Source organism: Macaca nemestrina, chromosome 17, assembly GCF_043159975.1.
Source record: "Macaca nemestrina isolate mMacNem1 chromosome 17, mMacNem.hap1, whole genome shotgun sequence".
Lineage (NCBI taxonomy): Eukaryota > Metazoa > Chordata > Mammalia > Primates > Cercopithecidae > Macaca > Macaca nemestrina.
Window position 1 is genome coordinate 50,460,460 of NC_092141.1, and position 27,936 is coordinate 50,488,395.

General features: G+C 44.3%; 3 protein-coding genes across 4 annotated transcripts in view; 2 read left to right on the forward strand and 1 right to left on the reverse strand.

Moving 5' to 3' along the window:
- Positions 1 to 16,693, reverse strand: part of LOC105476828 (RAD51 paralog C) — a 43,702-nt gene extending 27,009 nt beyond the window's left edge. The window contains exons 1-4 of the mRNA XM_071082854.1: positions 16,488 to 16,693; positions 14,065 to 14,323; positions 12,391 to 12,557; positions 4,730 to 4,863 (exon numbers count right to left, since the gene is read on the reverse strand). Coding sequence (XP_070938955.1) covers positions 4,730 to 4,863; positions 12,391 to 12,557; positions 14,065 to 14,323; positions 16,488 to 16,605 — 678 coding nt within the window. The 5' untranslated portion in view covers positions 16,606 to 16,693. The remainder of the gene's footprint in view (positions 1 to 4,729; positions 4,864 to 12,390; positions 12,558 to 14,064; positions 14,324 to 16,487) is intronic.
- A 504-nt stretch (positions 16,694 to 17,197) lies between these two features.
- LOC105476827 (IGBP1 family member C) overlaps positions 17,198 to 27,936 on the forward strand; it is a 32,279-nt gene continuing 21,540 nt past the window's right edge. Inside the window, exon 1 of the mRNA XM_071082868.1 lies at positions 17,198 to 17,333. The gene's annotated coding sequence lies outside the window, so the exon portion shown is untranslated. The remainder of the gene's footprint in view (positions 17,334 to 27,936) is intronic.
- The window catches only part of LOC105476912 (testis expressed 14, intercellular bridge forming factor), a 146,001-nt gene continuing 135,271 nt past the window's right edge, over positions 17,207 to 27,936 (forward strand). For both annotated transcript variants that reach the window (XM_071082855.1, XM_071082856.1), the window contains exon 1: positions 17,207 to 17,333. The gene's annotated coding sequence lies outside the window, so the exon portion shown is untranslated. The remainder of the gene's footprint in view (positions 17,334 to 27,936) is intronic.

Here is a 27,936-nt window from a genome sequence, read left to right on the forward strand (position 1 = left end):
ATGCTCTGTGTCCCCCCAATATTCGTAAGTTGAAGCCCTATCTCCCAGTGTGACAGTATTCGGAGAGAGGGCCTCTAAGGTAGTAATTAATGTAAAATGAGGTCATGAGAATAACATCCTGATTTGAGAGGATTCGTGTCCTTGAAGAACAAGACACCAAAGAGCTCACTCCTCTTCCTTCCTCCCCATGAGGACACAGCAAGAAGGTGGCCATCTACAAGCCAGGGAGAGAGCTCTCACCAGAGACCAATCAGCCAGAACCTTGATCTTGAGGTTCTAGTCTCCAGAACTGTAAGAAAATAAAATTTCTGTTGTTCAAGCCACTCGAGACTATAGTATTTTTGTTATGGTAGCCTGAGGTGACCACAACAGATTTTAGTATAAAGATATGAGGTATGGTGGGTTGGGGGGTGAGAGAAGTGAGATACTACTATAACAAATACCTAAAATGTGGAAGTGATTTTGAAATTGGGTAATAAGCAAAGGCTGGAAAAGTTTTGGGGCACATACTGAAAATATGGACATTAAGGGCAATTCTGGTGAGGCTTTTTTTTTTTTGAGATGGAGTCTCGCTCTGTTGCCCAGGCTGGAGTACAGTGGCATCATTCTCAGTTCACTGCAACCTCCATCTCCCTGGTTCAAGCAATTCCCCCGCCTCAGCCTCCCCAGTAGCTGGGATTACAGGTGCCCGCCACCACGCCCAGCTAATTTTTTTGTATTTTTAGTAGAGATGGGGTTTCACCATGTTGGCCAGACTGGTCTTGAACTCCTGACCTCAGGCACTTTGCCCCCCTCAGCCTCCCAAAGTGCTGGGATTACAGGCGTGAGCCACCATGCCCGGCTATTCTGGTGAGACTTTATACAGAAATGAGGAACACGTTATTGAAAACTGAAGGAAAGCTGGTGCTTAGTATAAAGTGGCAAATAACTTGGCTGACTGTGTTCTAGTATTTTATGGAAGGTAAAACTTGTGAGAAATGAAATTGGCTATTTATCTCAGGAGATTTCTAAGCAAAGTGTACAGGAAGTGGCTTGGTTCCTCCTAGATCACTTACAGTAAAAATGAAAGAGGAGACAGATGAATTGAAGAAGGAATTGTTCAGCAAGAAGGAACCAGAACTTAGAGATGTGGAAAATTCTCAGCCTATCCATATTGCTAAAAATAAGAAAGCTTGCTCTAGAGAGAAGACCAAAGGTAGGGTTGAACAATCACTCTATAAATAGATTATCCATGATGTTAATCAGCCATCTCAGCAGATGCCAGTGACAGATAAGGGATTATAACAGCAGAAACACTGCTAGTTTGAAGTAAAGACAGAGAAAGTGGGAAAGAATGAAAGAAGACTGTTGGACTTCCTTGATTCCACAAGACAAAACCATTAGCTACTTGACTGTGAATGTGCCCTATTCCTCAAGAAAAGGAAAGAATGATGCCAAAGGGGATCACAGATCCTCAGAGCTGCCACTCTTTACATATGCCCAGGGGGCAATGCTATGTTTTTCTTGGTTTCAGAGGGTGGGGCCCTTGCAGAGAGAGGAAGGGACAGGGTCACCCCACAGAGCAGTAGGGTGACTCTGCTACTGCAGTGGGCCTGGAAGGCAGAGCATCAAAGCAAAGGATGATTCTTTTTATTATTATTTTTTTGAGACAGAGTCTCACTGTTACCCAGGCTGGAGTGCAGTGGAATGATCTCATGTCACTGCAACCTCCTCTGCCTCTTGGGTTCAAGTGATTCTTCTGCCTCAGCCTCCCGAGTAGCTGGGACTACAGGCACGTGCCACCATGCCTGGCTAATTTTTGTATTTTTAGTAGAGATGGGGTTTCACCATATTGGCCAGTGTGGTCTCAAACTCCTGACTGTGATCCGCCTGCCTCAGCCTACCGAAGTGCTGGGATTACAGGCATGAGCCACCGTGCCTGGCCAGCAAAAGATTATTCTTGAGCCTTATGGTCTAATGAAATTTGCCTTGCTAGGGACCCATAATCCTTTAGGGAATGCTCATCCTATGCCTGTCCTACTATTGTATTTTGAAAGCATATAAGTTGCCTGATTTCAAACGTTCACAGCTGGAAGGGAATTTCACCTCAGGATGAATTATAACTTGAGTCTCACCAATCTCTGATTTAGATAATATTTAGATGAGGCCTGGGACTTTTAAGAGTTGATGATGGAACCAGTTAAGACCTTTGGGACTGTGTGGATGGAATGGATACAAGAAAAACATGAATGTGGTGGGTGGGGGGGCAAGGGGCCAGGGGCAAACTTCTGGGAACTCAATTGTGTCCACTTAAAATTCGTATGTTGAATCCCTAAACCCCAACGTGAATGTATGAGGAGAAAGGACTTCTAAGGAAGTAATCAAAGTTAAATAAGTTCATAAACATGGGACCCTAATAGCCTCCTTATAAGAAGAAACATCAGGGTCCGGGCACGGTGGCTCACGCCTATAATCCCAGCACTTTGGGAGGCCGAGGCGGGCGGATCACAAGGTCAGGATATTGAGAACATCTTGGCCAACATGGGGAAACTCCGTCTCTACTAAAAATACAAAAATTAGCCAGGCACGGTGGCACGCACCTGTAGTCCCAGCTACTCTGGAGGCTGAGACAGGAGAATCGCTTGAATCCGGGAGGCAGAGGTTGTAGTGAGCTGAGATCACACCATTGCACTCCAGCTTGGGCGACAAAAGCAAAACTCTGTCTCAAAAAAAAAAAAAATTAAGAAAAAAAAAAAAGAAGAAACACCAGGGAATTCACTCTCTCCTTCTTTTCCTCCCTATCATATGAGGACACAGAGAAAAGATGGCTGTCTGCAAGCCAGGAAGAAAGCCCTTGCCAGAAACTGAATCAGTTAGAACTTTGATCTTGAACTTCCAGGCTCCAGAACACCAAGAAAATTAATTTCTATTGTATTTATTTATTTAATTTTTATTTATTTATTTTGAGACAGTTTCTCTGTTGCCCAGGCTGGAGTGCACACTGCAACCTCTGCTTCCCAGGTTCAAGAGATTCTCCTGTCTCAGCCTCCCAAGTAGCTGGGATCACAGGCGCATGCCACCACACCAGGCTAATTTTTGTGTTTTTAGGTAGAGATGGGGTTTTGCCATGTTAGCCAGACTGGGTGACAGAGCAAGACTCTGTCTCAAAAAAATTAATTAATTAATTTAAATAAATAAATAACAAAGAGATGGCATTTTCCATGCAGAATCCTGGCAAAAATATTCATAAGGTCAGGATTATGGGTAACAGGCATTCTCATATATTATCAGTAAGAGTAGAAATTGGTGCAATCTTTCTGAAGGGCGATTTGTGCTCAAGAAAAAATGATTCTAACACTTCTTAAAACAGTAAGGAGACCATATTCAAGACTATTCCAATAGGGGTATCACAATAGGGGAGAGAGATTGGGTTCAAATCAGAATACAAAGACAAGTGGGGATTCACAACCAAGAGCAAGGTGAAGGGGTCAGTGAATGAACAATTACTAACAGTGAGACATCAAGGGTAGGAAAATTCTTGCTAAACTGACTGAACAGGATTCTTACTAAAGGCAGGCCAGCCAGGTGAGCAGCCTGGCCAACATGCAAAACCCTGTTTCTACTAAAAATACAAAAAAAAAAAAAAAAAAAAAAAATTAGGCGGGCATAATGGCGCATGCCTGTCATCCCAGCTACTTGGGGGGCTGAGGCAGGAGAACTGCCTGAACCCGGGAAGCAGAGGTTGCAGTGAGCCAAGATCGCGCCACTGCACTCCAGCCTGGGTGACAGAGCAAGACTCCATCAAATCAAAAAAAATAAACAAACAAAATAAAGGCAGGCCAAGGATTTAAATATCAAAGGTGGGGAATGAGGAACGTGATCAGATATCAAAGGTGCTCAGACTATCAAATGTGAGAGATTCTCTATGAAGCTTAGCAGGTTTCTTTGCTAAGACTGGGCTGGGTAGGCCAAAGACAGGATGGGGCCAAGTTCGGTCAAAGACAATCTTTGTCACTGACAATGTTTATCAAAATTAAAGGGCCAGGCACAGTGGCTCATGCCTGTAATCCCAGCACTTTGGGAGGCCGAGGTGGGAGAATCGCTTAACCCTAGGAGTTGACTCCATTTCTACCAAAAAAAAAAAAAAGGTGATACATGATGGCATGGTAGCTCAATGTAGCCTTGAACTGCTGGGCTCAAGCAATCCTCCCACCTCAGCCCTGCTCCACCCAGCCCTTGGTAGCTGAGACTACAGCTATACCACACACGGTTAATTTTTTTTTGGTAAAGACAATGTCTTACTATGTTGCCCAGGCTGGTTTTGAACTACTGGGCTCAAGTGATCCTCCCACCGTGTCCTCCCTAAGTGCTGGGATTACAAGTATGAGCCACTGCACCTGGCCAATAGTGATCAACTTTGGGGGGAGGCACTAGAAAACAGTAGCAGAAGGAAGTTTTTATTCTTCATTTCATACTTTTCTATACAATATGGTTTGACAGGAGCTATTCCACTATTACTGGAAACGAAACTTCTATATTATTTCAATTTCTTACTCTGGGCATAAACTATATATACATATATATACACAAAACAAATATAAATATAAATAAATTGTAGGTCAAGGAAGGAAGAGGTCTTCTCAATTGGCTTTGACTTTGATTTTATGCTATTGTACTGGTTATTTTTTCATGCTTATCAAACACCTAAAAAAACTGTTGTTTAGTTACATTTCAGTAGTCTGACTCATACCTTTGAGTGTTCTGAAAGGAAATCTGGAAGAAGATAAACTTGTGCCAGTAACTCTGTGTAGTCACGACAGCGAAAATAATAAATATGGGAAAGAATATTATCAAGAGTGAAATCCTCCAAAGCTTTTCGGTGTTCTGAAACAACAAAACAATCTTAATTAGTTTTACCTGTTTGGATGTGCTGGCAATTGTAAGAAAACAATACTTTTTAATAACAAAATGTTCTCATTTGTATAACAAAATTCTTTAACAGAAAGATGACAAACTGTAGCAAAATTACCATAAACTATCAGTTCACAATTTCTGATCTCTCTCTTAATTTGTTTAGAGGTAAGGTCTCACTCTGACGCCCAGGTTAGAGCACAGTGGCACAATCATAGCTCACCACAACCTTGAATTCCTAGGCTCAAGGGATCCTCCTGCCCTAGCCTCCCAAAGCACTGGAATTACAGGCATAAAGCACTGTGTCCAGCCCCTTGAATTTTTTTTTTTTTTTCCAGATAAAGTCTTACTCTGCTGCCCAGGCTGGAGTGCAGTGACATGATCTCAGCACACTGCAACCTCTGCCTCTTGGGCTCAAGCGATTGTCCTGCCTCAGCCTCTTGAGTAGCTGGGATTATAGCCACTCCCCACCACACCTAGCTAATTTTTGTATTTTTAGTAGAGACGGGGTTTCACCATGTTGGCCAGGCTGGTCTTGAACTCCTGACCTCAAGTGATCAGAGCCACTTCAGCTTCCCAAAGTGCTGGGATTACAGGCATGAGCCACCACACCCAACCTGATCTTTTACTTTCACATTTTCCACTGTTTCCTATTAGGCAATGTAAAATTATTTATAAACATATATAACCAGTATTTTAATGCCTGCCTTTTCATATTTCTAGTCACTGGCTTCATTGAACAGAAGTAACATAATGGAAGTTTCTCTTTCTTGTTTTTTTCTATAGGACTACAAATTAAGAGTTAATGGCAGCCTGGACAACATGGCAAAATCCCATCTCTGCAAAAAATACAAAAATTAGTCAGGTGTGGTAGTGTGCAACTGTGGTCATAGCTACTCAGGAGGTTAAGGTGAGAGGATCGCTTGAGCCTGGGAGGTCAAGGCTGCAGTAAGCTGTGATAGCCACGCTGTACTCCAACCTGGGTGACAGAATGAAACTCCGTCTCAAAAAAAAGAAAAAGAAAAGTTAGGAAAAAATGTTCAAATGAAGCATTTTTTCTCTTGAATGCTGTAGTACAATTTGATATTTAATAGCAACAATTATATAAAATCTTTCTTAGCTTTGATGTTTAAAACAAACAGTTTGAGGCCGGGAGCAGTGGCTCACACCTGTAATCACAGCACTTTGGGAGGCTGGGTGGGTGGATCACTAGGTCAGGAGTTCAAGACCAGCCTAGTCAACATGGTGAAACTCCATCTCTACTAAAAATATAAAAATTAGCCTGGTGTGGTGGTGCACACCTGTAATCTCAGCTACTCAGGAGGCTGAGGCAGGAGACTTGCTTGAACCCAGGAGACAGAGGTTGTAGTGAGTCAAGATCTCACCATTGCACTCCAGCCTGGGCGACAGAACAAGACTCTGTCTCAGAAAAAAAGAAAAACAAACAAACAAAACAGTTTGGTTTTACATCTATTTCAGAGAAAAACCAATAGAGTTACTGCATTTTCTCTTTTCTTTTTTCTTTTTTTTTGAGACAGAGTCTCCCTCTATCCCCCAGGCTAGAGTGCAGTGACACAATCTCAGCTCACTGCAAGCTCTGCCTCCTGGGTTCATGCTATTCTCCTGCCTCAGCCTCCCAAGCAGCTGGGACTACAGGCACCAGCCACCACGCCCAGCTAATTTTTTGTATTTTTAGTAGAGACGGGGTTTCACTGTGTTAGCCAGGATGGTCTCCACCTCCTGATCTCGTGATCTGCCTGCCTCGACCTCCCAAAGTGCTGGGATTGCAGGCATGAGCCACCGTGCCCGGCCAGTTACTGCATTTTAAAATGTACTTAGCCAGGCACGGTGAAACCCCATCTCTACACGGTGAAACATGCCTGTAATTCTAACACTTTAGGATGCCAAGGCAGGCAGATCTCTTGAGCCCATGAATTCAAGACCAGTCTGGGCAACATGGCAAAATTCCGTCTCTATAAAAAATGCAAAAAAAAGTAGCTAGGCATGGTGGTGCCCACCTGTAGCCCCAGCTACTTAGGGGGCTAAAGTCAGAGGATCATCTGAGCCCAGGGAGGTCAAAGCTGCAGTGGATTGTGATCATGCCACTGCATTTCGGCCTGGGTGACAAAGTGAGACCATTTCAAAAAAAGTAAAATATTAAAAATAAAATGTACTTAAATTTTAACTCTCAAAAAACAAGAAGCTATATTTTAGAATCGAAAATATTTCCGGCCGAGCACGGTGGCTCAAGCCTGTAATCCCAGCACTTTGGGAGGCCAAGACGGGTGGATCACGAGGTCAGGAGATCGAGACCATCCTGGCTAACACGGTGAAACCCCGTCTCTACTAAGAAATACAAAAAACTAGCCTGGCGAGGTGGCGGGCGCCTGTAGTCCCAGCTACTTGGGAGGCTGAGGCCGGAGAATGGCGTGAACCCGGGAGGCGGAGCTTGCAGTGAGCTGAGATCCGGCCACTGCACTCCAGCCTGGGCTACAGAGTGAGACTCCGTCTCAAAAAAAAAAAAAAAAAAAGAAAATATTTCCTATTGCAAATATACACGTAACAAGAGTCAAATTTTCACCAAAACAATGCCAACTTAATCAATCTTATATCAATCATTTAAAAACTTTAGGCCAAGTGTGGTGGTTCACGCCTGTAATCCAGCACTTTAGGAGGCCAAGGCAGGTGGATCACGAGGTCAAGAGATCGAGACCATTCTGCCTAACACGGTGAAACCCCATCTCTACTAAAAATACAAAAAATTAGCCAGGCATGGTGGCAGGCACCTGTAGTCCCAGTTACTCGGGAGGCTGAGGCAGGAGAATGGCGTGAACCCGTGAGGCGGAGCTTGCAGTGAACTGAGATTGCGCCACTGCATGCCAGCCTGGGCAACAGAGTGAGACTCTGTCTTAAAAAATAAATAAGTAGGCCGGGCGCGGTGGCTCAAGCCTGTAATCCCAGCACTTTGGGAGGCCGAGGCGGGTGGATCACGAGGTCAGGAGATCGAGACCATCCTGGCTAACATGGTGAAACCCCATCTCTACTAAAAATACAAAAAACTAGCCGGGCGTGGTGGCGGGCGCCTGTAGTCCCAGCTACTCGGAGGCTGAGGCGGGAGAATGGCGTGAACCCGGGAGGCGGAGCTTGCAGTGAGCCGAGATCGCGCCACTGCACTCCAGCCTGGGCGACACAGCGAGACTCCGTCTCAAAAAAAAAATAAATAAATAAATAAATAAATAAATAAGTAAATAAATAAATAAAAATTAAAACTTTACATCCCAGTGCTATACCTACTCTATTTACGGTAAGGTTTTAAGACACTAATACAAACACACATAGTGGCATGGGTAGCTTTAAGGTATAGGGGAAGAAAAATTTTTTTCCTGCCACCCTCTTAGGTTTCTTGGCTGGAGCCCTGTAAATCGGACTGACAAAAGATGGATTAACAAGAGAAAAACAGTTTTTTAATCATGCATAGTGCATGTAACAACACAGGGAAGTCCAGAGATTAGTAACTCAAAAGTTTGGTTAGATTTGGGGCCGGGCACAGGTGTTCACACCCATAATCCAAGCACTTAGGGAAGCCAAGGTAGGAGGATCACTTGAGGTCAGAAGTTTGAGACGAGTCTGGCCAACATGATGAAACTCTGTCTCTACTAAAAATACGAAAATTAGCCAGGTATGGTGGCATGCGGCTGTATTTGCAGCTCCCAGCTACTTGGGAGGCTGAGTCAGGAGAATCACTTGAACCTGGGAGGTGAAGGTTGCAGCGAGTCAAGATTGCGCCACTGCACTCCAGCCTGGGCAGCAGAGCCAGATTCCATCTCAAAAAAAAAAAAAAATTTGAGCTTATCTTCCCGAAGGTACAATAAATTTTTAGAGAAGTAACAAGACAAAGGAAAAGAACCATGAGTCTCTAAAGGCAGCAAATATTGAAACTAATTGGAGATAAAAGATAGCTAGTAAAATTTGTTATGTACGCTGATAACGGTCGAAAGTTGTCTGCGGTGATTAACTTTTGTCTTCCTGGTAAGAGAGGGAAGATGGGACTCTTCTGTACATTTATATCCTGTATTTAGGAAGGGTAGACAGATTTATCTGTTTCTTCTCAATTGCCTTCAGCTCAAAATAATCCTTATGCCAAAGTGGCTTATTTTGGGGTAGCATATTCTGCTAGGGCCCAAAGGGCTTTCAGTAAGCATGCCGGTCATCAGCAAAATGGGACACTTAGTACCTTCATTAAAAAAAAAAAAAATCCAGCTGATTACACTCATTTAAAGGAAATCTTACGAAAAGCATTTTTTTTTAAACTTCTAGAGGAAAGAATAAAGACCACACATCCAAAAAATAAATAAAACAAAGAAAAAGAAAACCCGTAGCTCACGCCTGTAATCCCAGCACTTTGGGAGGCTGAGGCAGGCAGATCATGAGGTCAGGAGTTTGAGACCAGCCTGGTCAGCATGGCGAAACCCCATCTCTACTAAAAACACAAAAAATTAGCCAGGCATTGTGGCACACGCCCGTAGTCCCAGCTACTCAGGAGGCTGAGGGAGAATTGCTTGAACCCAGTAGGCAGAGGTTGCAGTGAGCCGAGATCGTGCCACTGCACTCCAGCCTGGGTAATAGAGCGCGACTCCATCTCAAAATAAATAAATAAAAAAGAAAACAGTCACTCCGTAAGCCATTTAATTTATAAGTAATTGAAAGGGTAAGAACTTGAATATAAATTTCCTTTCTTTTCTTTTGAGAAGGAGTTTCACTTTGGTCGCCCAGAATGGAGTGCAGTGACGCCATCTCGGCTCACTGCAACTTCCACCTCCTGGGTTCAAGCGATTTTCCTGCCTCAGACTCCTGAGTAGTCGGGATTATAGGCACTCACCACCATGCCCAGCTAATTCTTTGTATTTTTAGTAGAGATGGGGTTTCACCATGGCTCCTGACTTCAGGTGATCCGCCCACCTAGGCCTCCCAAAGTGTTGGGTTTACAGGAATGAGACACTGCACCCGGCCTACAAATTACCTTTCAAAAATTGTTTTAGGCTAGGCACAGTGGCTCACGCCTGTAATCCCAGCACTTTGGGAGGCCAAGGTGGGCAGATCACCTGAGGTCAGGAGTTCAAGACCTGACTTGCCTACATGGTGAAACCCTGTCTCTACAAAAAATATAAAAATTAGCTGGGCGTGGCCGGGTGTGGTGGCTCATGCCTGTAATTCCAGCACTTTGGCAGGCAGATCACGAGGTCAGGAGATCAAGACCATCCTAGCTAACGTGGTGAAACTCTGTCTCTCCTAAAAATACAAAAAAAATTAGCCAAGCGTGGTGGTGGGTGCCTGTAGTACCAGCTACTTGGGAGGCTGATGCAGGAGAATAGCGTGAACCCAGGAGGTGGAGCCTGCAGTCAGCCAAGATTGCGCCACTACGCTCCAGCCTGGGCGACAGAGCGAGACTTTGTCTCAAAAAAAAAAAAAAAAAAAAAAAAAAAAAAAAAAAACTAGCTGGCCTTGGTGACACATACCTGTAATCCCAGCTACTCAGGAAGAGGCTAAGGCAGGAGAATCGCTTGAACCTGGAAGGTGGAGGTTGCAGTGAACCGAGAGCATGCCACTGCACTCTAAACTGGGCGACAGAGCAAGACTCTGCCTTGAAAAAGAAAAAAAAGACTGGCCGGGTGCAGTGGCTCACGCCCATAATCCCAGCACTTTGGGAGGCTGAGGCGAGAGGATCACCTGAGATCAAGAGTTCGAGACCAGCCTGATCAACATGGAGAAACTCTGTCTCTACTAAAAATACAAAATTAGCTGGGCATGGTGGCACATGCCTGTAATCCCAGCTTCTCAGGAGGCTGAGGCAGGAGAATCCCTTGAACCTGGGAGGTGGAGGTTGCGGTGAGCTGAGATTGTGCCACTGCACTCCAGCCTGGGCAGCAAGAGCGAAACTTCGTCTCAAAAAACAACAACAAAAAATTGTTTTACAGTCACTTTATTTTCACATAACTGAAGGGGTGGCCTGCCCCTTCACACCTGTGGGTGTTTCTCGTTAGGTGGAATGAGAGACTTGAGAAAAGAAATGAGACACAGAGACAAAGTATAGAGAAAGAAAAAGTGGGTCCAGGGGACCGGCGCTCAGCTTACAGAGGACCCACGCCAGCACCGGTCTCTGAGTTCCCTTAGTATTTGTTGATAATTATCTTTACCATCTTAAAGATAAGGGCGTGGCTGGACAATAGGATCATTGTAGGGAGGAAATCAGCAGTAGACATACGAACAAAAATCTCTGTGACATGAATAAGTTTAAAGGAAAATGCTGTGCCTTGAGATGCATATGCAAACATCTCCATAAACCTTTTAGCAGCATTGTTTCAGCCTATCACATGGGGAGAAACCTTGGACAATACCTAGCTTTCCAAGCAGAGGTCCCTGGGTAGTCGAAATTAAGAGAATGGTGATGACTTTTAACCAGCAAGCTGCCTTCAGGCACTTGTTTAACAAAGACACATCCTGCACAGCCCAAAATCCATTAAACCTTGAGTCACCACAGCACATGTCTCTTGCAAGGACAAGGTTGGGGGTAGGGTCACAGATTAACAGCATCTCAAATACAGAACAAAATGGAGTCTCTCATGCCTACTTCTTTCTATATAGACACAGTAAGAGGCTGATCTCTCTTTCTTTTCCCACACATAACAAGCACCAAAAAACACCTCCCAAACACTTTAACAATTAGTGCAGTTATGAAATCAGCTATATAATCAAAGCCCCCAAGTCAATCTGCTTAACAATTCAAACATTTCAGACGTGTTTTTTTTTTTTTTCTTTTTTTAAGAGACAGAGTAGTCTCACTGCTGCCTAGGCTGGAGTGCAGTGGCGCAATCTGGGCTCACTGCAACCTCCGACTCCCGAGTTCAAATGATTCTCCCGCCTCAGCCTCCTGAGTAGCTGAGATTACAGGCATGTGCCACCACACCTGGCTAACTTTGGTATTTTTAGTACAGACAGAATTTCATCGTGTTGGCCAGGCTGGTCTCGAACTCCTGACCTCAGGTGATTCACCCGCCTCAGCCTCCCAAAGTCCTGGGATTATAGGCATAAGCCACTGCACCTGGCCTCAGACGTGGTTTTCAAAGCTACTTTGGTTTTTGGAAAACCAATATGGAAGCTATTATACATTGAAACGCTTTTAACAACAGCTGCTTATATTAAGGTGTCCAAAACCATTAAATTACACCTGATAAGATGCAGTATGATGACTGAAATACATACATAGGTTTTGTCCCAAAGCTCCTACAGGAAGAAGTGAGGGCCATAAAAGGGGAAGAAAAAAAAGCCAGTCCAGGCTGTGGCATTTCTCATTTTGCAACAGTAGTAAAAGAGTTTAACACTAGTTCATGGTCAAGTCATTAGGCTTCACATCCAAATGGTCTGTTGCTGAGGTCTGAGATGGGCACAAATGCAAATTGCTTTTACTAATACAGAAAAAAAGAGGATCATTTGCTAACTTACCCTCTCCCTTGTGTTTTTCTGCTATAAGCTGAAGGTGCTGAATGCAGGCAGTAGCAAGGTCTACCACTCTATCAACCATAAAACTTCCCTCTGTATCAATAAAAACTGCTTCACCTGCCACTCCTCCAAAACATTCTGGTATCTGCACATCTACTGCCAATTGCATACTGTCAATAAAAAGATGACAAATAACCAAATCATCATGATGATCTAAGGCAGTGTTTTTGAAACTCTAGATAATAACAAGTTAGGTACCACTAAAGTTTTATAAATGCAAATATGTTCCCCAAGGCAACAGAAATGTCTAACTCTTCATGACTCCAGATATAATGTGAACCAATCGACCATATGTGAATCAACTGGATTGGGGGACAGCATGCCTATAAAACCAAGATTAAGGACATTTTATTTTATTTATTTTTATTATTATTATTTTTTTAGACGCAGTCTCGCTCTGTTGCCCAGGCTGGAGTTCAGTGGTGTGATCCCGGCTCACTGCAAGCTCCACCTCTTAGGTTCATGCCATTCTCCTGCCTCAGCCTCCCAAGTAGCTGGGACTACAGGTGCCCGCCACCACGTCCGGCTAATTTTTTGTATTTTTTAGTAGAGACAGGGTTTCACCGTGTTAGCCAGGATGGTCTCGATCTCCTGACCTCGTGATCCACCTGTCTCGGCCTCCCAAAGTGCTGGGATTACAGGCATGAGCCATCACGCCTGGCCGATTAAGGATATTTTAATTATTTCCAGGCCTCTCAAAATGGAGCTCCTTATTATACATAAATCTACTTACAGAGTCTTGCTCTGTCACCCAAGTTGGAGTACAGTGGCATGATCTCAGCTCACTGCAACCTCTGCCTCCTAGGTTCAAGCAATTCTCCTGCCTCAGCCTCCCGAGCAGCTGAGACTACAGGTGTGCACCACCATGCCTGGCTAATTTTTTGTATTTTTAGTAGAGACGGGGTTTTGCCATGTTGGCCAGGCTGGTCTCGAACTCCTGATCTCAGGTGATCCGCCCGCCTCAGCCTCCCAAAGTGCTGGGATTACAGGTGTGAGCCACCACCCTCAGCCTCTTTTTTTTTTTTTTGGAGATAGGGTCTCACTCTGCTGCCCAGACAGTGATGTGATCAAGGCTCACTGCAGTTTCGACCTCCCCAGCTCAAGCAATCCTCCTGCCTCAGCCTCCCAAGTAGCTAAGATCACAGGCACACCACTCTTGGCTAATTTTTCATTTTTAGTAGAGTCGAGGTCTCACTATGCTGCCCAGACGGGCCTCAGACTCCTGGACTCAAGTGATCTTCCTGCCTCAGCCTCCCAAAGTGCTGGGATTATAGGCATGAGCCACTACCCCAGCCATAAATCTACTTTCAAACATCTGACTTTCAAATATCGTCTCAGGAATGAATAAAGCAGAAACTTACCGTTTAACCTTAAGACTGCACTACAATTTGCAAAAGAAACATTTTTTCACATCAAAATAATTGCATCAATTTATCAAGAAAGGATACTGAAGTAACACAAATAGTAAGTTAATTTTTGTTTAATGCACATATACACTTAAAATTAACAGCACATATATACCTTATTTGGTTTCCTGACTGTAAACCAACAGTACAAAATACTGCTTTCATAATATGTTATTAAACCCACCCTTAAAAGGAGAACACTTTATTTTACCATAATTGTGTTTTTCCAACACCTGGTGCACCACAAATTTCTGTTGTTTTCATTAAGGGTACTCCACCCCCAAGAATATCATCTAGTGCTGAACAGAAGGTAATTATGAAGCCCTGGGTATGCTCCTGCTCAAGAAGTTCCAGTGCTGTACACTTCTTGCCTGACTCAGATGTACCAGCATATCTTGGTTTATTTGTGAGACATTCTCTTCTGATAATTTGCAGAGTTTCTAAGGCTTCCGCTTTAGATATCCCAACTTCTGAAAGTAAAATAAGAAAAAAAGAACCCTAATTTCAGAGATTTAAAAGTGTAACATGATAATGGCTTGTCTTCATTAATTTTAATTTTTAGACAAGAGTGATGCTAGGAGTAGAGAAACATAAAAATGCAACATTCTATCAACATTTAATTTTTCAGTTTGGCCGGACACAGTGGCTCATTCCTATAATCCCAGTACTTTAGGAGGCTGAGTCAGCTGGATCACCTGAGGTCAGGAGTTCAAGACCAGCCTGGCCAACATAGTGAAACCCCGTCTCTACTAAACATACAAAAATTAGCCAGGTGTGGTGGCATGCATTATAATCCCAGCTACTTGGGAGGCTGAGGCAGGACAATTGCTTGAACCCAGAAGGTGGAGGTTACAGTGAGCAGAGATCGCACCATTGCACTCCAGCCTGGATGACAGTGTGAGACGTCGGTTCAAAAAAAAAAAAAAAAAAAAAAAAATTCAGCTTAATAAAGGCATTTGTTGCCTTAGTCATCACATAAAGAATTACCTATTACCTCAGAAACAATTCAACTAAAGCATTTCTGAGTACCTACAAGTGTCTCAGGAAGCAGAAATAAAAATGTACTCACTATTACCACACTTTTACTATCTCTTTTGGTCTTATGAAGCCATAATTATCTTGCTCTCATAAGGTATACAAATTATTTTTCAGATGAGAATGAAAACAGATTTTTTAACTGCCTACAACAAGGTACAACTTTAAGAAGCAAATATGCATATATTATTTATAATAAAAACTTTTCATGGAAATAACTGATGTAAAAAATTCATGTATCACTCCAAACTAATGAGAATATCCAATGCATAAGCATTTTAAAGAATACATTTATGCGTCCTCGACTACACAATTTCACCCATCTGACAGTATGGCCTGAGAAGAGAATATGGCAATTACAAAACAAGCTGGTAAAGAAATAATGGTGAGGATGACATCACGTATCAGTTTATCAGTGCTTGATCTGGTAACAATATGAGCCATAAATACGGGGCTAATAAAAGACAATGGTGATGAGAGCATTTAGGAAATGAAAATCCTATCCAGTTCAAGAGCCTGAATGCTGGAATCAGATTGCCTGGGTTTGTAAATCCTGGCACCACTTACTGCGTGACTTTGGGCAAGTTACTTCACTTTTTCTTTTTTGCTCAGATTTTTTTCTTCTATAAAATGGGAATGAGACGATACATGTAAAAAGTTTGGTAGAATATCAAGGCTGTCTAAAATGGTCAACAGTTGTTAGTGATTATTATTATTCAGAGTCTCATATTTCTTCTTTGAAAAACCAACTTGAAGAAAAAAGAGCCCATCAAATTTTGGGGGACACAGTCTGCGTGCGGTATGACTTAAAACAGTTAAGATTGGGTCTACAAGACTTATTCTTTAGAGGTGAATCGAAACCTCCGTATTTTCCACCATTAAGGGCAGTAATTTAAAATTCTGTTCCATCTTCTTCAGTGAATAGCACAGGTCTGGACATGTCATAGTGTAACGTGCACGAGTGACCACGCCAGCTTCATATTTGTATACCTCGGGATGCAGTGGTTCCCATCTGCAGTGCTCTGGAATATGAGGTTTTGGGTGTTTCAGTGAATTACGCAAAAGGAGAATATTACCGCTTCCTCAAGATTCCGGGGATTCTACTCCCTTTCCCATTCTTAGTGTCTCTAGTCCTACACAAATCCTGCATTTCTGAAATTTAACCCTTACCCCTTGGATCTTGGAACAGCAAAAATTAGACAACCAATTCTGACTCCACCATTTCCTAACCCACTTAGCATGAACAGTTACCTAACCTCCGCAAGATACCAGTTCTCTCATCCATATACTGAATAAAATACATATACTGAATAAAATAATCTACGTAAGCAGGTTGAGGGTTAAATGAGACAATCCTCAAAGCATTCAGCAGGCATTGCCAGAGGAAACGCAATTAGTAAATGTTTTCACGACCACAGTTCTCCTAACCATTCAGACAACTTGTAAGTGGAGTCAAGTAGCTGTTTCACGTTGTAAACGCGGACGTGGGAGGCAGCAGAATCTAACGGAGACTGGGCTGAAGCCCGAGGCGAGAGAGCGAAGACTGAGGCGGCACTGACGGCGGCCGGTGTGCCTCAGCTTGCCATCAGGAGTCGTTACCTTTGCTAAGCTCGGAGGGTTTCACCTCTAGGAGTTCCTCAGCAGTCTGGAAACCCGCAGACACCAGCTTCACCCGCACCGCTGGAGACAGCGGGAAACTCACCAAATCCCGCTGCATTTCAAAGCCAAACGTCTTGCCGCACAGTCGCGCGAGCTCAGGGACCAACCCCGGAGCAGCCAAACTGCGCACGCCCTCGGAAGGGCGTGCGCCGTGACGTCAGACGTAAAGCGGAAGGGGCCGGCTTTGTGGCCTCGCTGCACGCGGCTCTGGGCCTTGCAGCTCTGCGCAGGCTTGTAAATTTTCACACTTGTGCACTATTCCGTTATGATTCCCCAAAGTCCCATTTAGAGATTCCCCATCAAATGTACACCCTGACTGTAAAACGATGGACGGAGACCATAGGATGGACAGCCAGGCCCAGTGGGTTCTCCACACATTTCCTTGCCTCCACTGTGGCCTGTTAGGTGAAGCCTCAGAGTTACTAATAGGAATGATCTCGAGTGGGAGTAGTGAGTGTAACGAGCACACACTGGCCAGTTTCCATTATTTTGGTGTGAAAAGCTCAGGGAATTAGGAGTAATCTGCGTCTTCATTGTAGAGTTGCAGTCTCTTGGCTCTTCCCGCTGACCGTCCCCCTTTTGTGACCCCCGCCCCCCCCCCCCCCGCGCCATTGCTTTTCCCGCTCTCGCGAGGGATTGTGGGCCAGCCCCCAACGGCCGTTGGGAGGGATCGCTTCCCATTCCGCGCACCCACCCACACCTACCCGGGAGTCGAATGTCTAGCATGGGGGTTTCTGAGACCGTTATTTCTTCATGGCCTGCCTAACTTAAGCAGTATCTGGAAAAGTAAGCAACTAACGTCCCTATTAGTAGGTCTGGGGTCCTGAGAGGGAGGGGCTGGGCTACACAAGAGCTCCATTTGTGGTACAGAGTTGGGAAGGGGCGTTCAAACCGTGCTAGTGGCCACTTCTAAATTAGAGAACTTTGGGGAGGAAAGGAAGCAGTTTAGAAGGTGGTTTATGAGATCTTTCCTTGTCTCAGTGAGTGTAACTTATTTAGCAGGGGGTAACTTATTTCCTACCTATTGGCGATGATTTTTTTTTTTTTTTTTTTTGAGACAGAGTCTCACTGTGTTGCCCATGCTGGAGTGCAGTGGCGCTGTCTCAACTCACTGCAACTTTTGCCCCCCGGGTTCAAGTGAGTCTCCTGCCTCAGCCTTTCGAGTACCTGGGATTACAGGTGCATGCCACCATGCCCGGATAATTTTTGTATTATTATTAGAGAAGAGGTTTCACCATGTTGGCCAGGCTGATCTTGAACTCCTGACCTCGTGATCCGCCTGCCTCGACCTCCCAAAGTGCTGGGAGTACAGGCGTGAGCCACCGTGCCCGGCCCTGTTGGCAATGATTCTTAGTCTTGACTTTTCTTCCTAGCTTAGAGAAACTTTCTAAATATTGCAAATCAGAGTCCTCTACATACTTACATCTAAAAAAGGAAACAACGTATGTTGAGCACTTTAGCAAATCCCACACATTTCAAATGGGCATAGCCATGCCAAAAGGAAGATAAGGACATAGAAGCTCAGCATATAGTTTGATATCAATTCTGATGAAAGAAAGCTGGCCGGGCGCAGTGGCTCATGCCTGTAATCCCAGAACTTTGGGAGGTCGAGGCGGGTGGATCACCTTGAGTTCATGAGTTTGAGACCAGCCTCAACAACATGGCTAAACACCGTCTCTACCAAAAGTACAAAAAATTAGCCAGGCATGCTAGCATGTACTGGTGGTCCCAGCTACTCAGGGGTCTGAGGTGGGAGGATCCCTTCGGCCTGGGAGTGAGCCGTGATCACACCACTGCACTCCAGCCTGGGTGACAGAGTGAGACCCTCTGTCAAACAAACAAAACACCTCAGCACGGTTTTCTTAAAGCCAAGATTCAAACCTAGCATCCATTTTACTACCCTGATCTATTAAAATTTTGAGTCCCTACTGGTGGGGAGAATACAAGAAGCATTTATACCCCATTTGGTAGGTCAGAGTAAGTCTTGTAGGACTGACCAAAATCTGGTTGGCCACTCAACCCATTGCTTAACTTCTAATATGGTCTATATTTGAGCACTCAGCACATAAATACTATCCTCAGGGAGAATTCACGCTTATGCTTATAAACCACCCAGATTCTCGGGTAAAGAAAAAACATGGTATTACCACATTCAACAATAAGTCTTCAGTTAGTTTGGTCAAACTCAGTGGAATCGGTCGTGTTTAGAATTTCTTTCATTGACAGTGGAAAGTTCAGAACTACTGGCACAGTGGCTTAAGCCTGGAATCCAAGCACATTGGGAGGCCTAGGAGGGCAGATCGCTTGATCTCAGGAGTTTGAGATGAGCCTGAGCAACAGGGCAAAACCCCATCTCTATAAAAAATACAAAAATTAGCCAGCATGGTGGTGCATGCCTCTAGTCCCAGCTACTTGGGAGGCTGAGGTGGGAGAACTGATTGAGCCTGGGAGGCCGAGGTTGCAGTGAGCTGAGATCGCATAACTCCACTCCAATCTGGGTGACAGTGAGATTCCATCTCAAAAACAAAACAAAACAAAAACACACTCAACTCTATAGCTATACAATTAAGTGCTGTTAATATCTTTTGCGGATCATAAGGTCAGGAGATCAAGACCATCCTGGCTAACATGGTGAAACCCCATCTCTACTAAAAATAGAAAAAATTAGCCGGGCATGGTGGCGGGCACTGGTAGTCCCAGCTACTTGGGAGGCTGAGGCAGGAGAATGGCCTGAAACCAGGAGGCGGAGCTTGCAGTGAGCCTAGATCGCGCCACTGCACTCCAGCCTGGGTGATAGAGTGAGACTCAGTCTCAAAAAAACAAAAATCTTCTGGCCCTTGCCTATAATAATAATTTTCATCATCATTCTTAAGAGGTCTTTAATGCAATTTGCTTTGTAGTCATGCTTTCAAACTGGGATCCAGGTTTTTGAAGCCAGGCACTAGGAACTAAACAAAGCTATGGGATAAATATGGAAGGTGCACCTTCTTATATTATCACTTTTCTCAAAAAAATATTTCAGGGAGGGAAGAGTTAAATGATTTACCTGGTAAGTCATTTGAAATGGTTTATATTAAGCAAACATTACGTCTGTGTAGTATGGATAAATCATTAAAAATTTTGAAAAAGAAAATAAACATTAATAAAATGTGGGGTAGGCCGGGCACGGTGGCTCACTCCTGTAATCCTAGCACTTTGGGAGGCTGAGGTGGGTGGATCATGAGGTCAAGAGATCAAGACCATCCTGGCCAACATAGTAAAACCGTTTGTCTACTAAAAACACAGAAATTAGCTGACGCGTGCCTGTAGTCCCAGCTACTCAGGAGGCTGAGGCAGGAGAATAGCTTGAACCCGGGAGGTGGAGGTTGCAGTTAGCTGAGATCGGGCCACTGCACTCCAGCCTGGCAACAGAGAGAGAGTCCTTCTAAAAATAAATAAATTGGCCAGGCACAGTGGCTCACGCCTGTAATCTCAGCACTTTGGGAGGTTGAGGTGGGTGGATCACGAAGTCAGGAGATTGATACCATCCTGGCTAACACGGTGAAACCCCATCTCTACAAAAATACAAAAAATTAGCTTGGCGTGGTGGTGGGCACCTGTGGTCCCAGCTATTTGGGAGGCTGAGGCAGGAGAATGGCGTGAATCTGGGAGGCAGAGCTTGCAGTGAGTCGAGATCACGCCACTGCACTTCAGCCTGGGTGACAGAGCGAGACTCCATCTCAAAAAAAATAAATAAAATATACATATATAAATAAATGTGGGGGTAAAATGCAAATATAAAAATAAAATTTAAGCCGGGTGCAGTAGCTCACGCCTGTAATCCCAGCACTTTGGGAGGCCGAGGTGGGTGGATCACGAGGTCGGGAGATCGAGACCATCCTGGCTAACACAGTGAAACCCCATCTCTACTAAAAAATATTAAAAATTAGCTGGGTGTGGTAGCATGTGCCTGTAGTCCCAGCTACTCGGGAGGTTGAGGCAGGAGAATCGCTTGAACCCGGGAGGCGGAGGTTGCAGTAAGCTGAGATTGCGCCACCACACTCCAGTCTGGGCGACAGAGCTAGACTCCGTCTCAAAAATAAATAAATAAATAAAAAATGAAAAAAAATAAAATTTAAGAGAAAAGTATGAGCTCAGAGACACATCAGGCTTAAACTGGATACTTCAGTAATCTCCCAAACCCCCCTGGGAATATGTTTTGGTTTTTCTTGCAACTTGAGGTTACCTCAAAAAAATTTGAGAGACATTCCTATGGGCAAACCAGCATGGGCTGCGGAGTCATACAGATTTGGATTTGTATCACGTGTTTGGAAGTTACCAACCATGTGACCTTCAGCAAGTTACTCAGTCTCCTCAACTGCAAGTAGAAAGTATTATTTCCTGGGGTTTGGTCAAGATTAAATTAACACATATACAGTACTTATCACAAAAAAAAGGTACATAATCTGAGTCTGTTTCTCAGTTTTTACAGTATTCTAATGCGCATATTCAGTTGGAATAAATCCTTATAGAATACCTAGCTCAGCAGAATGCTAATGCTAAGACGTTTTTAAAAAATGTTTACAATTAGGCCAGACACAGTGGCCCACACCTATAATCCCAGTACTTTAAGAGGCTGAGGCCGGCAGATCACTTGAGGTCAGGAGTTCAAGACCAGCCTGGGCGATGTGGTAAAACCCCATCTGTACTAAAAACACAAGATTAACTGAGGGTGGTGGAGGGTGCCTGTAATCCCAGCTATTCGGAAGGCTGAGGCAGGAGAATCACTGGAACATGAGAGGCAGAGATCGCAGTGAGCTGATATCACGACACTATACTCCAGCCTGGGCAACAAGAAGAAAACTCAGTCTCAAAAACAGAACAAAACAAAGTCTACAATTGTAAAAGTGCCGAAGTAGAGTACTTTTATATATTTTATTTTCTTTGACTTGATCCACAGTAGTCCTATGACTGGGGTCTCCATTCAGGATTAGCACTCTGAAGATTGGATCACTAAAACAAGATTAAATACTTATTAATTGCTAGTTTTGTGCCAGATGACAGGGTAAACAGGACAGATTCTCTGCCCTCGTGGAGCTTATAATCTGTCAGGATCTTTATTATTTCTGGCATGTTGCATTTCTGACTTGTGTAGCTATCTTGATGTAATTCTAAGGGTAGGAAGGAGCTATTGCTACTAATATCTATAGTTAACCTGCCAGAGTATTCCAATAACAAGACATTTTCAGGTTGACTGGGCTGTTTCTGGAGATATAGGAGAGGAATAATATGAATACTTTTGTTATAGCTGGGGAGAAGTTTATTTTTTTTTTAGCCTAAGAACATAGAACTTTAAAAAATGGTAACCACGGCCGGGTGCAGTGGCACACGTCTGTAATCCCAGCGTTTTGGGAGGCTTAGGTGGGTGGATCACTTGAGGTCAGAAGTTCAAGACCAGCCTGGCCAACATGGTGAAACCGTGTCTGTACTGAAAATACAAAACTTAGGCGGGTCTGTGTAGAGCACCTGATTGTGTCGCTGATCAGGGCACCACTATGTAACCCACACGGACCTATGGGCTGAATAAAGGAGGGCGAACGTGGGAATAAAAGACAAGAGACAAAAGAGTATATTTGGAAGAAGGGGTCAGGGGGCACCTTGCCTCTAGTGGACAAGGGCCCTGAGCTTTACACAGCCCTCTGTATTTATTAGGTAAAAGAGATAGTGAGAAGGCGGGTGGAAGAAGGGGTCAGCTGCTCAGTCCAGAGTAGGCTTGCAAGACGTATTCTCTAGATGTTGCAGTAGATAACCTCAGTGCCAGGGAGTGATTGCTTCCAGCAAATCTTCTGTCAGCAGGAGCAGTCATGAGTTTGTTCACATCCTGCATTCATGATTAACAGTTTGCTGTTTGATCATAGAGCCTCCAGTGGAATGCTGAGTTGGTCACATCCCACGGACCTTCAGCTCCCTACAGGTGTGGTGGCGGGCGTCTGTAATCCCAGCTACTCAGGAGGTTAAGGCAGGAGAATCTCTTGAACCCCAGAGATGGAGGTTGCTGTGAGCTGAAATTCCGCCACTGCACTCTAGTCTGGGTGATTAAGCGAGACTGCATCTCAAAAGAAAAGGTAACCTTTCTTGTTCAAGTGGATTTGGGAATAGGAGAAAGAAGTGAATGTTGTTCAGACTGAGGGGAAAAAAAAAAAAACCTCTGAATCAAGGCATAGCTTTAGAGGTGGTTATGATAAAGCTTCCTTCTTTAAGGCCTCATCCATATATAGTAGCAGTATCAATTTTACAAGACCTTATACATAATGGAAGCACAATATGTATTTGTTGTCCATAGACTCCTTGAAACATTCTTCTTAGTTGGCTTTTGTAATGCCACACTTCTGATTTCTTTTCTACATGTTGGACTTTTCTGTTTCTTTTGCAAGCACATCCTCCATAACCTGGGCATGGCAGTGACTCTCAAATTTGTATTTCTAGCCCTGACCCTCTGTCCTCTAGATACAAAAATCTAATTGCCTACTGGACAATTCAAAGTCTCCTCCAACTCAGCCTATCTTAAATCTAACTCATTATCTTCACCCCACTCCCAGAACCTTGCCCTCTTCCTGCATTTCCTGCCTCCATGAACCACATATCCATCCTTCCATCTGCATAAACCATAAACCTAGAATCATCCTTGACACCTCCTTACCTTTCACTCTGCATGTTCACTGCACTCCAGTCATGGAGTGCAGTGGCATGATCATATCTCATTGCAACCTTTAACTCCTGGGCTCAAGGAAGAGGTACTTCTGCCTTTGCCTCCTAAGAAGGTGAGACTAACAGGCACATGCCACTGTGCCTAGCTAATTTTTAAAATTTTTTGTAAAGACAAGGTATTGCCCAGACTGGTTTTACAAGTCATCCTCCTGCCTCAGCCTCCCAAAGTTCTGGGATTACAGGTGCAAGACACCATGGTCGTCCTGGCATGATCTTTTTACAGTACATTTCAGTTATGTCACTCCTTATTTTGTTCTTTTTTTTTTTTTTTTTGAGACGGAGTCTTGCCCTGTCGCCCAGGCAGGAGTGCAGTGGTGTGACCTCAGCTCACTGCAACCTCGACCTCCCAGGTTCAAGTGATTGTCCTGCCTCAGCCTACTGAGTAGCTGGGATTACAGGTGCACACCACCACACCCAGCTAATTTTTGTATTTTTTTTAGTAGAGACAGTGTTTCCCCATGTTGGTCAGCCTGATCTTGAACTCCTGACCTCAGGTGATCCACCCACCTCAGCCTCCCAAAGTGCTGGGATCACAGGCATGAGGCACTGCACCGCATCTTATTTTGCTCTTAGGATAAAGACCAAATTTCCTAATAAGGCTTAAAAAAAGCCTTGCATGTTTTGGCCCCTGTTTTTCCTCTTTAGCTTCTTCCTTTTCCTCTCTCCCATTTGCTTCCTATACTCCTGCTACTTTGCCCTTTTCTTAGTTCCTTGTGTATGCTAGGCCTCATCCCTCAACAGTGTTTGCAGATGTCTATAATATTACCTCTCCCTCCTTCACCTAATTAACTATTTATCTGTCAAATCTGAAATTCCTTTTTTTTTTTTTTTTTTTTGACACCGAATCTTGCTCTGTTGCCCAGGCTGGATTGCAGTGGTGCAATCTCGGCTCACTGCAATCTCCGCCTCCCAGGCTCAAGCGATTCTCCTGCCTCAGCCTCCCAAGTAGCTGGGATTACAGGCGCCTGCCACCACGCCTGGCTAATTTTTGTATTTTTAGTAGAGACATGGTTTTGCCGTGTTGGCTAGTCTAGTCTTGAACTCCTGACCTCAAGTGATCCACCCACCTTGGCCTCCCAAAGTGCTTCAAAACAGGTCCTTCAAAACTAGGCCAAATCTAAAGTATTCAATTTTTGTATTCTGACTTTGGTAACATGTTTAGAAGGTCTATACAAAATTATAAATGGATTTTTCATTTGTATTATTTCTACATATGGTTTAGATCTACATGTGAATCTTTTTTATTTTTTTATTTTATTTTCTAACGACCCATTCCTTCAACATTTGAAATTTTAATTTATATGATTTTTTTTTTAGACTGAGTTTTGCTCTGTCACCTAGGCATGATTTCTGCTTGCTGCAACCTCTGTCTTGAGGGTTCAAGCAATTCTCATGCCACGGCCTCTTGAGTAGCTGAGATTACAGGCGTGAGACACCAGCTTATTTTTTATTTTTAGTAGAGACAGGGTTTTGCCATATTGGCCAGGCTGGTCTCGAACTCCTGACCTCAGGTGATCTGCTCACCTCTGCCCCCCTATTAATCTATATGATTTTTAAAAAAATAAATGGTAGGAGGAAGGAAACTTTTTATTTATTTATTTATTTCTGAGACAGGGTCTCACTCTGTCGCCCAGGCTTGAGTGCAATGGCACGATCTCTGCTCACTGCCACCATTGCCTCCCTGGTTCAAGTGATTCTTCTGCCTCAGCCTCCAGAGTAGCTGGGATTCCAGGCCTGTGTCACCATGCCTGGCTAATATGGAAGCAATTTTTTTTTTTTTTTAGACCGAGTTGCACTCTTGTTGCCCACGCTGGAGTGCAATGGTGTGATCTCAGTTCACTCCAACCTCTACCTCCCATGTTCAAGCGATTCTCCTGTATCAGCCTCCTGGGTAGCTGGGATTACAGGCACCTACCACCACGCCTAGGTAATTTTTGTATTTTTAGTAGACAGGATTTCATCATATTGCTCAGGCTGGTCTCATGCTCCTGACCTCAGGTGATCCACCCACCTTGGCCACCATGCCCAGCAGAAGCATTTTTTTTTTTTTCTTTCCAGTTGTGACCTAATTTTTGGAGCAGTCTTTGAAATAATCAGTTCCTTCCCTATCTATATGAAATGCTACCCTTATCATATACTTTTATATATGTAGGTCCTATAGTCCTGGAATAAAATCTCTTGAGTAATTGTGTCTCATTTATTTAATTTTTTTTTTTTTTTTTTTTTTGGAGACGGAGTCTCGCTCTGTCACCAGGCTGGAGTGCAGGGGTGCCATCTCGGCTCACTGCAGCCTCCACCTCCCAGCTTCAAGCAGTTCTCCTGCCTCAGCCTCCTGAGTAGCTGGGATGACAGGGATGCGCCACCACGTCCAACTAATTTTTGTATTTTTAGTAGAGATGGGGTTTCACCATGTTGGCCAGGATAGTCTCAATCTCTTGACCTCGTGATCTGCCTGCTTTGGCTTCCCAAAGTGCTGGGATTACAGGCGGGAGCCACTCCACACGGCCAAGTGTCTCTCTTTTTTTTTTTTTTGAGCCAGAGTCTTGCTCTGTTGCCCAGGCTGGAGTGCAGTGGCATGATCTCAGCTCACTGCAACCTCCACCTTCCAGGTTCAAGCAATTCTCCTGCCTCAGCCTCCTGAGTAGCTGGGATTACCGGCATGAGCCACTATACCCGGCTAATTTTTGTATTTTTAGTAGAGACAGGGTTTCACCATGTTGACCAGGCTGGTCTCGAACTCCTGACCTCAGGTGATCCGCCTGCCTCAGCCTCCCAAAGTGCTGGGATTAGAGGTGTAAACCACCGCGCCTGGCCAATTGTGTCTCTTAATAATGTACTAGATGCAGTTTATAAAGATTTTATATGTTTACTTATATTAGTATTTAACAAACATATTTCCTCTTTTTTTTTTTTTTTTTGAGACGGAGTCTTGCTTTGTCACTCAAGCTGGAGTGCAGTGGCATGATCTCAGCTCACTGCAACCTCCACCTCCCAGGTTCAAGCAATTCTCCTGCCTCAGCCTCCCCAGTAGCTGGGATTACAGACATGTGCCACCATGCCTGGCTAATTTTTATATCTTTAGTAGAGATGGGGTTCCGCTATGTTGTCCAGGCTGGTCTTGAACTCCTGACCTCAAGTGATCCAGCAGCCTCAGCCTCCCAAAGTGCTGGGATTACAGGCATAAGCCACCGTGCTCAGTCTTTCCTCATTTTTGTCTTTTTTTTTTCTTTTTTTTGAGACGGAGTCTCGCCCTGTCGCCCAGGCTGGAGTGCAATGGTGTGATCTCGGCACGCTGCAAACTTGGCCTCTCAAAGTGCTGGGATTATAGGTGTGAGCTACCACACCCAGCTCCTCATTTTTTTCTAATCAAAGAAATGTGGCTCTTCTCAAAGGGTATTATGGTATGCAGGGCCTCTGAGGATTATAACAGTAGCATTTTTTGTAACTTGCTTAGAGTTACAAGACAGTGGAGGACAGACATCTTTTTGCCTAAGGCTGACTCCCCTGAATAGATATTTTGATAACTAGGCCAATAACAGTGAAATTTTTGTGAAATATTGAAACTGGGACTTGTGAGGATTCACGGGCCACTTAAGACTCTGTAGGCTGGGCAGCCGGGCATGGTGGCTCACGCCTGTAATCCCGGCACTTTGGGAGGCTGAGGTGGGCCTATAAATTATCAACATTTTGTTTTGTGAAATAAAACACACTTTGAAATCTGGTTGGAGGAGTGGTCGCGGTGGCTCACACCTGTAATCCCAGTACTTTGGGAGGCTGAGGCAGGTGGATCATTTGAGGTCAGGAGTTCAAGACCAGCCTCGCCAATGTGGCAAAAACCCGTCTCTACCAAAAATATAAAAACTAGCTGGGCATCGTGGCATATACTTGTAATCCCAGCTACTCAGGAGGCTGAGGCAGGAGAACTGTTTGAACCCGGGAGGCAGATGTTGCAGTGAGCCAAGATGGTGCCACTGCACTCTATAGACGACACAGCAAGACTCTGTCTCAAAAAAGAAAGAAAGAAAGAAAGACTCCGTGGCCTGGGCATGGTGGTTCCATGCCTCTCATCCCACCTGTTTGGGAGGCAGAGATGGGTCAACTGCTTGAGCCCAGGAGTTTGAGCCTGGCCTGGGCAACATGGTGAAACTCCCTCTCTACAAAAAGTACAAAAATTAGCCAGACATGGTAGTGTGTGTCTGCAGTCCCAGCTACTCAGGACGCTCAGGTGGGAGGATCACTTGACCCCTGGGGATCAAGGCTGCAGTAAGCTGTGATGGTGCCGCTGTACAATAGCCTGAAGAAGGCACTGCTAGTCACAAATCTTCTGAAACTGGCATTTTGGTTGTTTAAGAACTGTTTGGTGGTAACAGCAGTATAGTTCACATACATCACCTTTTCCCTTACATGAGTTGTTCCACCAGATTTCTTTTTGCTTTTCTGTTTGAGACAAGAGTTTCCCACTATCACCCAGGCTGGCGTTCAATGGCATGATCTTAGCTCACTGCAACCTCTGCCTCCCGGGTTCAAGCGATTCTCTTGCCTCAGCCTCCTGAGTAGCTAGGATGACAGACGCGCACCACCAGATATTTTTGTGTTTTTAGTAGAGACAGGGTTTCACCATGTTTGCCAGGCTAGTCTTGAA